The sequence below is a fragment of the Oncorhynchus tshawytscha genome, linkage group LG03, assembly GCF_018296145.1.
Source record: "Oncorhynchus tshawytscha isolate Ot180627B linkage group LG03, Otsh_v2.0, whole genome shotgun sequence".
Taxonomy (NCBI): Eukaryota; Metazoa; Chordata; class Actinopteri; order Salmoniformes; family Salmonidae; genus Oncorhynchus; species Oncorhynchus tshawytscha.
Genome location: NC_056431.1, coordinates 1,370,541 through 1,382,680, shown reverse-complemented (window position 1 = coordinate 1,382,680; position 12,140 = coordinate 1,370,541). Strand labels below are relative to the sequence as shown.

Here is a 12,140-nt window from a genome sequence, read left to right as displayed (position 1 = left end):
ACCGGGAGATGCATGATCAGATGGACTACTTCCTGGGAGGTGAAAGGTCAAACTCGCACCTCTCATCAGACCGCCACGCCCAGATTGTCTACAGGTAATTTACATCCAGTAACACAGGCAGACACACACCCATCATAGACCTGTCATCAACGTCCAGTAACACAGGCAGACACACACCCGTCATAGACCTGTCAGATTGTCTACAGGTAATTCACGTACAGTAACACAGGCAGACACACACCCGTCATAGACCTGTCAGATTGTCTACAGGTAATTCACGTCCAGTAACACAGGCAGACACACACCCGTCATAGACCTGTCAGATTGTCTACAGGTAATTCACGTACAGTAACACAGGCAGACACACACCCGTCATAGACCTGTCAGATTGTCTACAGGTAATTCACGTCCAGTAACACAGGCAGACTCACCACCCGCCTGACCTGTCATCAACTCACCATCCGCCTGACCTGTCATCAACTCACCACCCGCCTGACCTGTCATCAACTCACCACCCGCCTGACCTGTCATCAACTCACCACCCGCCTGACCTGTCATCAACTCACCACCCGCCTGACCTGTCATCAACTCACCACCCGCCTGACCTGTCATCAACTCACCACCCGCCTGACCTGTCATCAACTCACCACCCGCCTGACCTGTCATCAACTCACCACCCACCTGACCTGTCATCAACTCACCACCCACCTGACCTGTCATCAACTCACCACCCGCCTGACCTGTCATCAACTCACCACCCACCTGACCTGTCATCAACTCACCACCCGCCTGTGTTCCCCAGAGTAAAACCTTGGCATCGATCTCATTTCTCTCTCTCTCCTCCACAGTAAGCCTTTGAAGCCCAGCAACTCGTCCAACAAGCCTCTTCCCTTCATCAAAATCATTGAGACCAAGTCCTGAACTGGTGAAAGCGAGGCTAATCTAACGACACCAAACCTGCTAAGCTAAACAACAATGGACTGAAATAGACCACCACCACATTACTACCACACCAACATCACAGTGCACGTATGAAGTTTAAACTGAGGTGACCACAACATCACATCAACTGACCACCAACTACGACCATCACCCACCCATGGCCACAGTCCTTCGATAGGACACTATGCAGTGTGTGTGTGTGTCAGAGGAGGCTGGTGGGAGAAACAATAGGAGGAGTGGCTCATTGTAATGTCTGGAATGGTATATATGGAACAGTCAACTGTTCCCATATGTTTTCTGTGTTTCATACCGTTACATGTATTCCTCCTATAGCTCCTCCCACCAGCCTCTGTGTGTGTGTGTGTGTGTGGATTGTGTATGGACGTTGATGTAGATATACTTATAGAGTTGATTCTCAATAGAAGTCTATTTATTCATAGCAGACAGATTATTCTTTCTAACTCAGTGTCATAATCTATTGTCATCTGTTGAAGTCCGTCTGAAGGACTTTACTACTGACAGAGAGGACCAGAGACGGTGTGATAGCAGTACCCTGTGGTTAGTAAGGGTCTGATAACAGACCGAGTCTTTGGCCTCAGAGAGGAGGCAACCATGCCAGGCTGGGCCATAACAGAGAAATAAAATGGCCGATGAGTGAGATCGAAGGGAGAGATTGGGGGGGGTGTAAGAAATCTGTATTAAACTAATCAGAACACAACCAGTTTGTCATCTTTTTACCATGGCACCAAGGCAGGATAGAGTGAGTGTTGCTACACTATACAGGTATTGGAGAAGCAGAAAGACATTAAGGATAGAGGATATAGTTTTCCATCAAACCCTTCTGTAACCCATTAACCTATTTCCTGTGTCTGTGGCCTAGAGTCCACTGTTAGAATCCTCTTTATTTGACACCTGAAAGGGAGGAAGACAATCTTTGACTTTTTGTAAATATACTTATATGGTCACGTAACGGCCACAGTGATGTGTCATGGTTTATACAAAGTTATGAAGGCCATGTTTGTTGAGAAAGTGGGATGTTTGGTCTAGTATGTGTGGATTAGAAGTCTTCCTCACTGATGTCACTTTAAAGTCTAAAGGAAATGAAGATGATTCATTCTGACAAGTACTTACTAACCTTGCAAGAAGTCTTGTTGACATTATCGACATTTTTGCATGCATTTCAGTTACCTGACGTTTCATCCACTATCACCAGCTTTGTACATAACTATATTTATTTGTTTATGTGGTATTCTTTGATGTCCCTGTAGTCTCACTCTGGGATTTGTTTGTTAGTTTTATCCTTCAGACAGGAATGTTTGGCCTGACACTTAGTGTGTGACAATCATCTTTATGTATTTATGTGAAAATACAACTTTCATTTTCGGGAAAACATTTTCAGTAGACATTTTAGTGTGTGTTAACAACATATATACTTTGTTTTAGTTATTTCAATAAATATATGAAAAATATTTTTTTTTCATGTTTTTTGAGGGGGGACTAGTGAGTCAAATATTGTCATTCACATTTCTATATTACATCTAAATGCATTATTATAACTTCTATATTATGTATTTCATGCATAGTGCAGCAGTACTGTAGTTTATGCATTGTGAATGTCTGCCCCCTGGTGGTGAGTCACATGATAGACCAACAAGTGCTGGGAGAAAAGGCAGATGTTCATGTTCATGTTTGCTATTAAAGAAATGAGCAACGTATAATGTTCTTGGGGGAGAAATGTAACCTACACCACTAGAATTGAGTTGTATCTCAAATGTCCATGAAAACGTCATAAGACATAAGTGTCACAAATGTCATAAGACATCACCATCAGTCAATAATCTCTCTGGTCCAGTGGTACCACTTTAATGGAATGGCAGCTGCAGTATGTATTACAATGCACAGAGGATAGATCAGGGGAGTCCATTAAAACATAAAGCAGCCTGTTCAGCACTATTATCAGGCCATAGTAATGGCTGGGATGGAATGGTATTAAACAAATAAAACACCTGATTTTTCGTGTTAGTTACCCTTCAGTTCTATCCATTATTGAGGCGTCCTCTCCTCACCAGCCTCCTCTGGTCCCAATCATACACACAACTCATTAGATTCAAACACACTTCTGAAGCTGTTCACATTTGATTGGAGGAACATTGCTACAATCATCCATACATCTCTAGCCTGGTCCCACATCTGTAGGTGCTTTAGATAACTCCACTGATGATTCATATGGGCCTGGGTACCATACCAGTCTGTTTCTGCTGTAAGAGAGAGGGGATTGGTTAAAGCAGAAACTGACTGGAACCCAGGCTATATAGCCAACTCACACCTCATTATGAATATATCAGACTGGAACCCAGGCTTTATAGCCAACTTACCCCTCATTATGAATATATCGGACTGGACCCCAGGCTTTATAGCCAACTCGCACCTCATTAAGAATATATCAGACTGGAACCCAGGCGTTATAGCCAACTCATTAAGAATATATTACGGTTTTAGTATTCAACCATGCATACATACTAATTTAATTATTTAATTGTATTAAAATCATCCATTCAAGAAAAAGGGCACTTAACATGAATGCTTTATTCTAAATAATTATCTTTAAAAATGGAATACAAAAAAAGATTTCAGCAACAAAAAAAATTGTACAATCTAAAAAGTATAATGATTTTTATGCAGCAAATAGACAACCATCAGACGTGGTAACATGTTCATTTCCTTGTAACACTAGCCCTAAACCAGAGCAATATATATGTAAATACATGGCTCTGCCCTAAACAAGTGCTGGAACAGGACAATAATACTGGAAATGTCTAGCAGTAATACTGGAATAATCCATAGTTCTTCTGTACTGTTCCAGCTCAACCGTGACTAACCAGATTCTACTAATCAGCTTGATTGGAGGTGTGTTAGTGCTAGGCGGGAACAAAAGCCTGCACAGCCTGTACTGTAGCTCTCCAGGGCCATTGTGAGGAACACTGGTCTGCTATAACGTTAGTCCATCAATAGCTTAGTTAGTTAGCACTGAACACATTATAAACAAGTCTTACTCTAACACTGTGCATTAATGCAGCGTTTCCCAAACTCAGTCCTGGGGACCCCAAGAGATGTACATTTCAGGTTCTGCTCTAGGACGACACAGCTCATTCAAATAATCAAAGCTTGATGATTAGTTGATTATTTGAGTCAGTTGTGTAGTGCTAGGGCAAAACCCAAAACGTGCACCACTTCGGGTCCCCAGGACCAAGTTTGGGAAACACTGCATGTAGCTTATCTCTTTTGCATAGCCCTACATGATGATCTACCTGCAAAGTCTGTGCAAACGTTCACAACGATGTTTAAGCTTAAATCTAGTGCACTATTTATTATGTGAGATGCATGATAGATAGTAGGCAGTGTTTTTCCTCAGGACTAGTAAGGCAGTGTAATGTTACTGTCATTCCTATACTGCTGTGCTCTGCTACTGTTAATCCTGCTGTGCTCCAGTCTTCCCAACTGTACCAAGTACCAACCCTAACAAGTCTCTTCTCTCTCTGCTGGCACTAACAAGTCTCTCACTAAACTAACTCACCAACCTCTTCTTTTACCACAAACCCCAGTATCTGTCACCTCCAGGAGCTCTACTTACCACTACCTTCATTTCCGTTTTATTTAACCTTTATTTAACTGGGCAATTCAGTTAAGAACTAATTCTTATTTACAATGACGGCCTAGGAACAGTGGGTTAACTGCCTTGTTCAGGGGCAGAACAACAGATTTTTTTTTCCTCACTAGGCCATCTACTTTGGAAATAGAGAAGGAAAGTGAGTCCAGTAGTCGCAACAAAACAGATTTAAAGTGGTAGCAGAGGAGTTGTTGTAGTTTTCAGGTTGTTTTCTAGGGAGTTGCAGTTGTCAGAGGCAGCAAGTTGTCGTTTCTCAAGGTATGCTGTAGGGAATTGTAGTTTCTCGTGTTATGGCATAGGAGATTGTAGTTCTCAGAATGTGCTTTCCAAGGTGTTGTACTTATCTTTAAAGTTCTTGAGTTCCAGGAAGTGTTTTGGTCGTTTGGTGCGTTGCCCAGCTGACGGCAGGTATGTGACCTGGGAGGGGGGAGAGGGGGGGGTGGGCTCTGGGGTACTGGTCAAGTCTTTAGCTGCTAACTGGTGATGCTGGTCCAGACTGGTGGAACTGGAGTGGCTCTTCACACTGGGGAGAGAAGAATAACTACTCGTGTCAAACTTGAAAAACCTTCATTAAAACACATGAGTAGTGCTTAGATAAATGGCAGTGTGTCTATACTCACACAGAGGCCAGTTCGTTCAGGGCTTCCTTGTATTTGACAAACTCTGCTTCTCCAAACACCTTCAGACACAGAGAGACAGACAGGAGTCACACACTATAGACTAGAGGTCGACAGATTAATCGGAATGGCCGATTTCAAGTTTTCATAACAATCGGTAATCTGCATTTTTGGACATCGATTATGGCCGATTACATTGCACTCCACGAGGAGACTATGTGGCAGGCTGACTACCTGTTACACGAGTGCAGCAAGGAGCCAAGGTAAGGTGCTAGCTAGCATTAAACGTATCTTATAAAAAACAATCTTAACATAATCACTAGTTAACTACACATGGTTGATGATATTACTAGTTTATCTAGCTTGTCCTGCGTTGCATATAATCGATGCGGTGCCTGTTAATTCATCATTGAATCACAGCCTACTTCACCAAAAGGGTGATTTAACAAGCGCATTCGCGAAAAAAGCACTGTCGTTGCACCAATGTGTACCTAACCATAAACATCAACGCCTTTCTTAAAATCAATACACAAGTATATATTTTTAAACCTGCATATTTAGTTAATATTGCCTGTTAACATAAAAAAATTTAACTAGAGAAATTGTGTCACTTCTCTTGCGTTCTGTGCAACAGAGTCATGGTATATGCAGCAGTTTGGGCCGCCTGGCTCGTTGAGAACTGTAAAGGCTTTCTTCCTAACAAAGCCAGCCAACTTCGCCAAAAGGGGGATGATTTTACAAAAACGCATTTGCGAAAAAAGCATAATCGTTGCACGAATGTACCTAACCATAAACACCAATGCGTTTCTTAAAATCAATACATAGAAGTATATATTTTTAAACCTGCATATTTAGTTAAAAGAAATTCATGTTAGCAGGCAATATTAAACTAGGGAAATTGTGTCACCTCTTGCGTTCATTGCACGCAGAGTCAGGGTATTTCCAACAGTTTGGGCCGCCTGGCTCGTTGCAAACTAATTTGCCAGAATTTTACATAATTATGACATAACATTGAAGGTTGTGCAATGTAACAATATTTAGACTTGTGGATGCCACCCGTTAGATAAAACACGGAACGGTTCCGTATTTCACTGAAAGAATAAACGTTTTATTTTCTAAATTATAGTTCCTGGATTTGACCATATTAATGACCAAAGGCTCGCATTTCTGTGTGTTATTATGTTATAATTAAGTCTATGATTTGATAGAGCAGTCTGATTGAGCGATGGTAGACACCAGCAGGCTCATAAGCATTCATTCAAACAGCACTTTCCTGCGTTTGCCAGCAGCTCTTCAAGTATTGCGCTGTTTATGACTTCAAGCCTATCAACTCCCGAGATTAGGCTGGTGTAACCGATGTGAAATGGCTAGCTAGTTAGCAGGGTGCGCGCTAATAGCGTTTCAAACGTCACTCGCTCTGAGACTTGGAGTTGTTCCCCTTGCTCTGCATGGGTAACGCTGCTTCGAGGGTGGCTGTTGTCGATGTGTTCCTGGTTCGAGCCCAGGTAGGAGCGAGGAGAGGGACGGAAGCTATACTGTTACACTGGCAATACTAAAGTGCCTATAAGAACATCCAATAGTCAAAGGTATATGAAATACAAATGGTATGGAGAGAAATAGTCCTATAATTCCTATAATAACTTCAACCTAAAACTTCTTACCTGGAAATATTGAAGACTCATGTTAAAAGGAACCATCAGCTTTCATATGTTCTCATGTTCTGAGCAAGGAACTTAAACATTAGCTTTTTTACATGGCACATACTGTACTTTTAATGTCTTCTCCAACACTTTGTTTTGGCATTATTTAAACCAAATTGAACATGTTTCATTATTTGAGGCTAAATTGATTTTATTGATGTATTATAATAAGTTAAAATAAAAGTGTTCATTCAGTATTTAAAAATTGGCCGATTAATCGGTATCAGCTTTTTTTTTGGGGGTCCTCCAATAATCGGTATCGTCATTGAAAAATCATAATCGGTCGACCTCTACTATAGACCACTCAGTAAGTGGCAGACACAGTGTCGTGCAGACACAGGCATGTTTCTCTCCCCCAGATAAAATAGAGACACACTGACCCCGGTGCCGTGGCGAGCGTTGTGGTAGCCCTCCAGCAGTGTGTCTATGAGGGAACTACGGCTGCTGCAGAACAGGGAATGGGAACTCCTCAGATCTAGAAGCCAGGCGCGGAATCTCCTCCCTGTCACAGCTGTGGGAGTCCCTCCCAACTCACTGAACGGAATATCTGACAGGAGATGAGAAGATATTTTATGATCAAATTGGAGTTATGGATCTATAGGTCGAAGGCCACTGATTTATGAGGTAGTACAGTAGGTGAAGAGGATGTGCAGCATTATAAACTGGGTGGTTCGAGCCCTGCATGCTGATTGGCTGAAAGCCGTGGTATACCACAGGTATGACAAAACATGTATTTTTACTGTTCTAATTACATTGGAAACCAGTTTATAATAGCAACAGGGCACCTCGGGGGTTTGTGGTATATGGCCAATATACCACGGCTAAGGGTTGTATCTCCGCGTTGCTTCGTGCACAAGAACAGCACTGAGTAATACCATAGTTACTACATAATGCCCCAGCAGGGGGTGCTGTTGGACTGGGATGATGACAGTGAGATGTACAGGCCAGGGTGAAACAGCAGGAGAAGACTTACCAGAGTCTCGTATGGCATCTAGTGCCCTCATTCTGTACAGGTAGTCATAGCAACCTGAAAAACACACACATAGATCATCTTTTTTAGTTCACAGAGGGCTACTGTAGCTGTAGATTGGGTAGAAAAGATATCTACATGATGTATGGGTTCTCTCACCGCCACTCTGTAGTCTGTCGTCCTGTTCAGACAGCAGGCGTGGCTCAAAGCGGATCTCCTGAACCTTGGACAGACCAGAGTCTATCTCCTGTCTCAGCTCCTAAAGGACACAGGAAGTAGAGAAAATTAACACGTGTATAGAAAAATCATGTTCAAAATGAGTCAGACTGAGTGTGTGTGTCTTACCTTTGGAGCGTTGTGGCCCAGGGGTACATGTGGTCCTCTACGAGACTTCATGGCGAAGCGCATTATCTGCCTCTTCACAAAGATGAACAGCAGCACAAACACCTGGAGACACAGACCTCTGTACATTAGAGACATCAACCTATCCAGAGGAGTATGTCCTAGAAGAGACATCAACCAATCCAGAGGAGTATGTCCTAGAAGAGACATCAACCTATCCAGAGGAGTATGTCCTAGAAGAGACATCAACCTATCCAGAGGAGTATGTCCTAGAAGAGACATCAACCTATCCAGAGGAGTATGTCCTAGAAGAGACATCAACCTATCCAGAGGAGTATGTCCTAGAAGAGACATCAACCTATCCAGAGGAGTATGTCCTAGAAGAGACATCAACCTATCCAGAGGAGTATGTCCTAGAAGAGACATCAACCTATCCAGAGGAGTATGTCCTAGAAGAGACATCAACCTATCCAGAGGAGTATGTCCTAGAAGAGACATCAACCTATCCAGAGGAGTATGTCCTAGAAGAGACATCAACCTATCCAGAGGAGTATGTCCTAGAAGAGACATCAACCTATCCAGAGGAGTATGTCCTAGAAGAGACATCAACCTATCCAGAGGAGTATGTCCTAGAAGAGACATCAACCTATCCAGAGGAGTATGTCCTAGAAGAGACATCAACCTATCCAGAGGAGTATGTCCTAGAAGAGACATCAACCTATCCAGAGGAGTATGTCCTAGAAGAGACATCAACCTATCCAGAGGAGTATGTCCTAGAAGAGACATCAACCTATCCAGAGGAGTATGTCCTAGAAGAGACATCAACCTATCCAGAGGAGTATGTCCTAGAAGAGACATCAACCTATCCAGAGGAGTATGTCCTAGAAGAGACATCAACCTATCCAGAGGAGTATGTCCTGGAAGAGACATCAACCTATCCAGAGGAGTATGTTCTAGAAAGGGGTGACACAATATAGAATTTGGCAAGCAAGATATACACTGAACAAAAATATAAATGCAATATGTAAAGTGTTGGTCCCATGTTTCATGAGCTGAAATAAAAGACCACAAAAATAATTGTGTACAAATTTGTTTTTAACCCTGTTAGTGAGCATTTCTTCTTTGCCAATACAATCCATCCACCTGACAGGTGTGGCATATCAAGAAGCTGATTAAACAGCATGATCATTACTCAGTTGCACCTTGTGCTGGGGACAATAAAAGGCCACTCTAAAATGTGCCATTTTGTCACACAACACAATGCCACAGGTGTCTCAAGTTGAGGGAGCGTGAAATTGGCATGCTGACTGCAGGATTGTCCACCAGAGCTGTTGCCAGATAATGTAATGTTAATTTCTCTACCATGAGCCACTTCCAACATCGCTTTAGAGAATTTGGCAGTAAGTCCAACCAGCCTCACAACCGCAGACCACCTGTAAAGGCGTTGTGTGGGCCAGCAGTTTGCTTATGTCAACGTTGTGAATAGACTGCCCCATGGTGGCATTGGGGTTATGGTATGAGCAGGCATCATTTTTTTTAAAAACATTTTTATTTTATTTAGCTAGGCAAGTCAGTTAAGAACAACTTCTTATTTACAATGACGGCCTAGGATCAGTGGGTTAACTGCCTTGTTCAGGTGCAGAATGACAGATTTTTACCTTGTCAACTCGGGGATTCGATCTAGCAACATTTCAGTTATTGGCCCAATGCTCTAACCATGGACAATGAACACAATTGCATTATATTGAATGCACAGCGATACCGTGACAAGATCCTGAGGCCCATTGTTGTGTCATTCATCCACCACCATGACCTCATGTTTCAGCATAATAATGCACAGCACCATGTTGCAAGGATCTGTACACAAAAGCTAAGCATGTCCCAGTTCTTCCATGGCCTGCATACTCACCAGACATGTCACCATGTTTGGATGTTCTGGATCGATGTGTACGATAACATGTCCCAGTTCTTCCATGGCCTGCATACTCACCAGACATGTCACCATGTTTGGATGTTCTGGATCGATGTGTACGATAACGTGTCCCAGTTCTTCCATGGCCTGCATACTCACCAGACATGTCACCATGTTTGGATGCTCTGCATCGATGTGTACGATAACGTGTTCCAGTTCCCGTCAATATCCTGCAACTTCGTTCAGCCATTGAAGTGAAGTGGGATAACATTCCAAAGGCCACAATCAACAGTGTCGCTCTGCATGAGGCAAATGGTGGTCACATCAGATACTGACTGGTTTTCTGATCCCCGCCCCTACATTTTTTAAAAGGTATTTGTGACCAACAGATGTATATCTGTATTCCAAGTCATGTGAAATCCATAGATTAGGGCCTATTGAATGTATTTAAATTGACCGATTTCCATATATGAACTGGAACTCAGTCAAATCTTTGAAATTGTTGCGTTTATATTTTTGTTCAGCATACACTGACACAGCTTGCATGTACTGTAACAGGGTGGAGGGGCCTCCATAAAGTCAACTACAGTAATCATATGATTTGTAACTGTCATCTTATTGGTCCCTTTGAATTATTGTTTTATGATTAGTTGCAGGTGATTACACAGTTGCACCATCTCTATCTAGAGAATGCACTTCCACTTGGGGGTATTCATTAGTCGGATTCCGTTGCAAAACGTTTTGAACCTAAAATCTCACGTAAACCCTGTCCACAATAGATACATTCTTAGTTCACCCAAATTACAAAATTACATTTTGGTGTCAATACCCTGTAAGCAGTCTACGGTATGACCGAAATCAATGCTTTAGTTAAGTTTCCCTGGCACTGTTTGCAAATGCATTAGTGACACAAATCCCATTTAGCATGTTCAAATCACCTATAAGTGACTTTGATGAGCTTCAGAACCATTTTGAGATACTTTCGGATGATTTGGACGTGATGCGCAAAAAAATGCTAACATCGGTCCCATTGAATGGGGTATGTGCCACAAATGCTAAAAGATTAGCATTGGGAAACAAAACCAAAGCAAGGGAAATAAAACCAAGGCGTGGATTGCTGTCATAACTTACAGGGTGAGGAAACCAACGTGTAATTTTGTAATTTGGGTGAATTATCCCTTTAATAAAAGCTAGCTATATTTTACTGTGTTGTGTGCTTTCAGTACTACAAGTGCCCAGTTCGTCTTCATTGCCTGTCATATAACCTGTTCATTGTTACACCTTGATTGACACTTCTGCTGTGTTGCCTGTCTCTATACTGTAGCTAGCAAGCTAATTCCATTACACAGGAGTCCTGAGAAACGCAACAGCTAGCTAGTTTTGTCAAGCAGTCTTTATATTAAGGAAAAACACGAGAACACATTCATTTAAGACTTACCAGACTTCCGTAGGCCATAACAAGCACTACGTTGACGCTGGAGAGAGGAGAATCGGACCTCATGTTGAAAGTCTTCGTCAAATGCTAAACTAGCGTAGAATCAACAGAACTCACTCATAGTTCCTTTCAGAATGTACACGAGTGACTAACATTAATTAATTATCAAATGTCGGTTAATCCATTGGAAAATCTGTAACAACGAAGCGTTGACACTTCCCTGTTGTTGACATCCGGGATTGTCACGTGTACATGGGTGGAAACAGAAACTCTCCTCATCCATTACCAATGTGTAGCACCCATCTGATTTCTCTGACTACAGTGTTTCCCCTGATTGCTTGGCTGGGTGGGAAATCTCTCAAAGCAAAACCCCCGGGCCTCTGACACCAAAGCATTCCATTTACAGCTAATGCTTTAGGGAAGTGGTCAACAGAGATGGTGCCTAGCCTATACAATGGCCAATACAAACATTGAACTGTCAAGCAAGCAAACCATTTATCTTAATTGGCATCTCCTGAAACTGAACTCTTTCTGTGTAAACATATTTTTCTCTTT

The 12,140-nt window shown here is 42.3% G+C and overlaps 2 protein-coding genes across 9 annotated transcripts in view; one reads left to right on the top strand and one right to left on the bottom strand.

The window, feature by feature from the left end:
• The window catches only part of LOC112238542 (tuftelin), a 52,538-nt gene that overhangs the window by 23,539 nt on the left and 16,859 nt on the right, over nt 1-12,140 (top strand). For 2 of the 4 annotated variants that reach the window (XM_042307120.1, XM_042307130.1), the window contains exon 11: nt 1-94. This exon is cut by the window's left edge and continues 1 nt beyond it. In XM_042307120.1, coding sequence (XP_042163054.1) covers nt 1-94 — 94 coding nt within the window. Of the gene's footprint in view, nt 95-398; nt 2,412-12,140 lie in introns of those variants that run through there. The other 2 variants (XM_042307141.1, XM_042307124.1) reach the window with 2 other exon arrangements.
• LOC112238543 (protein C1orf43-like) lies at nt 2,780-11,939 on the bottom strand. Of its 5 annotated transcripts, none has more exons than XM_042307150.1 (8): nt 11,589-11,939; nt 10,229-10,449; nt 8,242-8,343; nt 8,056-8,155; nt 7,900-7,953; nt 7,307-7,473; nt 5,230-5,288; nt 2,780-5,150 (listed from the first exon to the last, which is right to left on the bottom strand). In XM_042307150.1, exons 2-8 carry the CDS (start codon nt 10,322-10,324, stop codon nt 4,922-4,924), a joined length of 807 nt encoding a protein of 268 aa, XP_042163084.1. In that variant the 5' UTR covers nt 10,325-10,449; nt 11,589-11,939; the 3' UTR covers nt 2,780-4,921. The 5 variants fall into 5 exon arrangements, with proteins under 5 accessions (XP_042163084.1, XP_042163104.1, XP_042163093.1 ...); XM_042307170.1 differs by having other exon boundaries at nt 10,310-10,449; nt 11,589-11,916; XM_042307159.1 differs by having other exon boundaries at nt 2,780-5,132; nt 11,589-11,891.

Excerpts from the sequence above, each read along its gene's own strand:
- LOC112238543 (XM_042307150.1), bottom strand. The coding sequence starts at position 10,324 with ATGGTGACATGTCTGGTGAGTATGCAGGCCATGGAAGAACTGGGACAC. Across the intron at positions 8,156-8,241 it reads TGGGCCACAACGCTCCAAAG|GAGCTGAGACAGGAGATAGA; the intron begins GTAAGACACACA and ends TGTGTCCTTTAG. Across the intron at positions 5,289-7,306 it reads ACGCTCGCCACGGCACCGGG|GTGTTTGGAGAAGCAGAGTT; the intron begins GTCAGTGTGTCT and ends CTGTGTCTGAAG.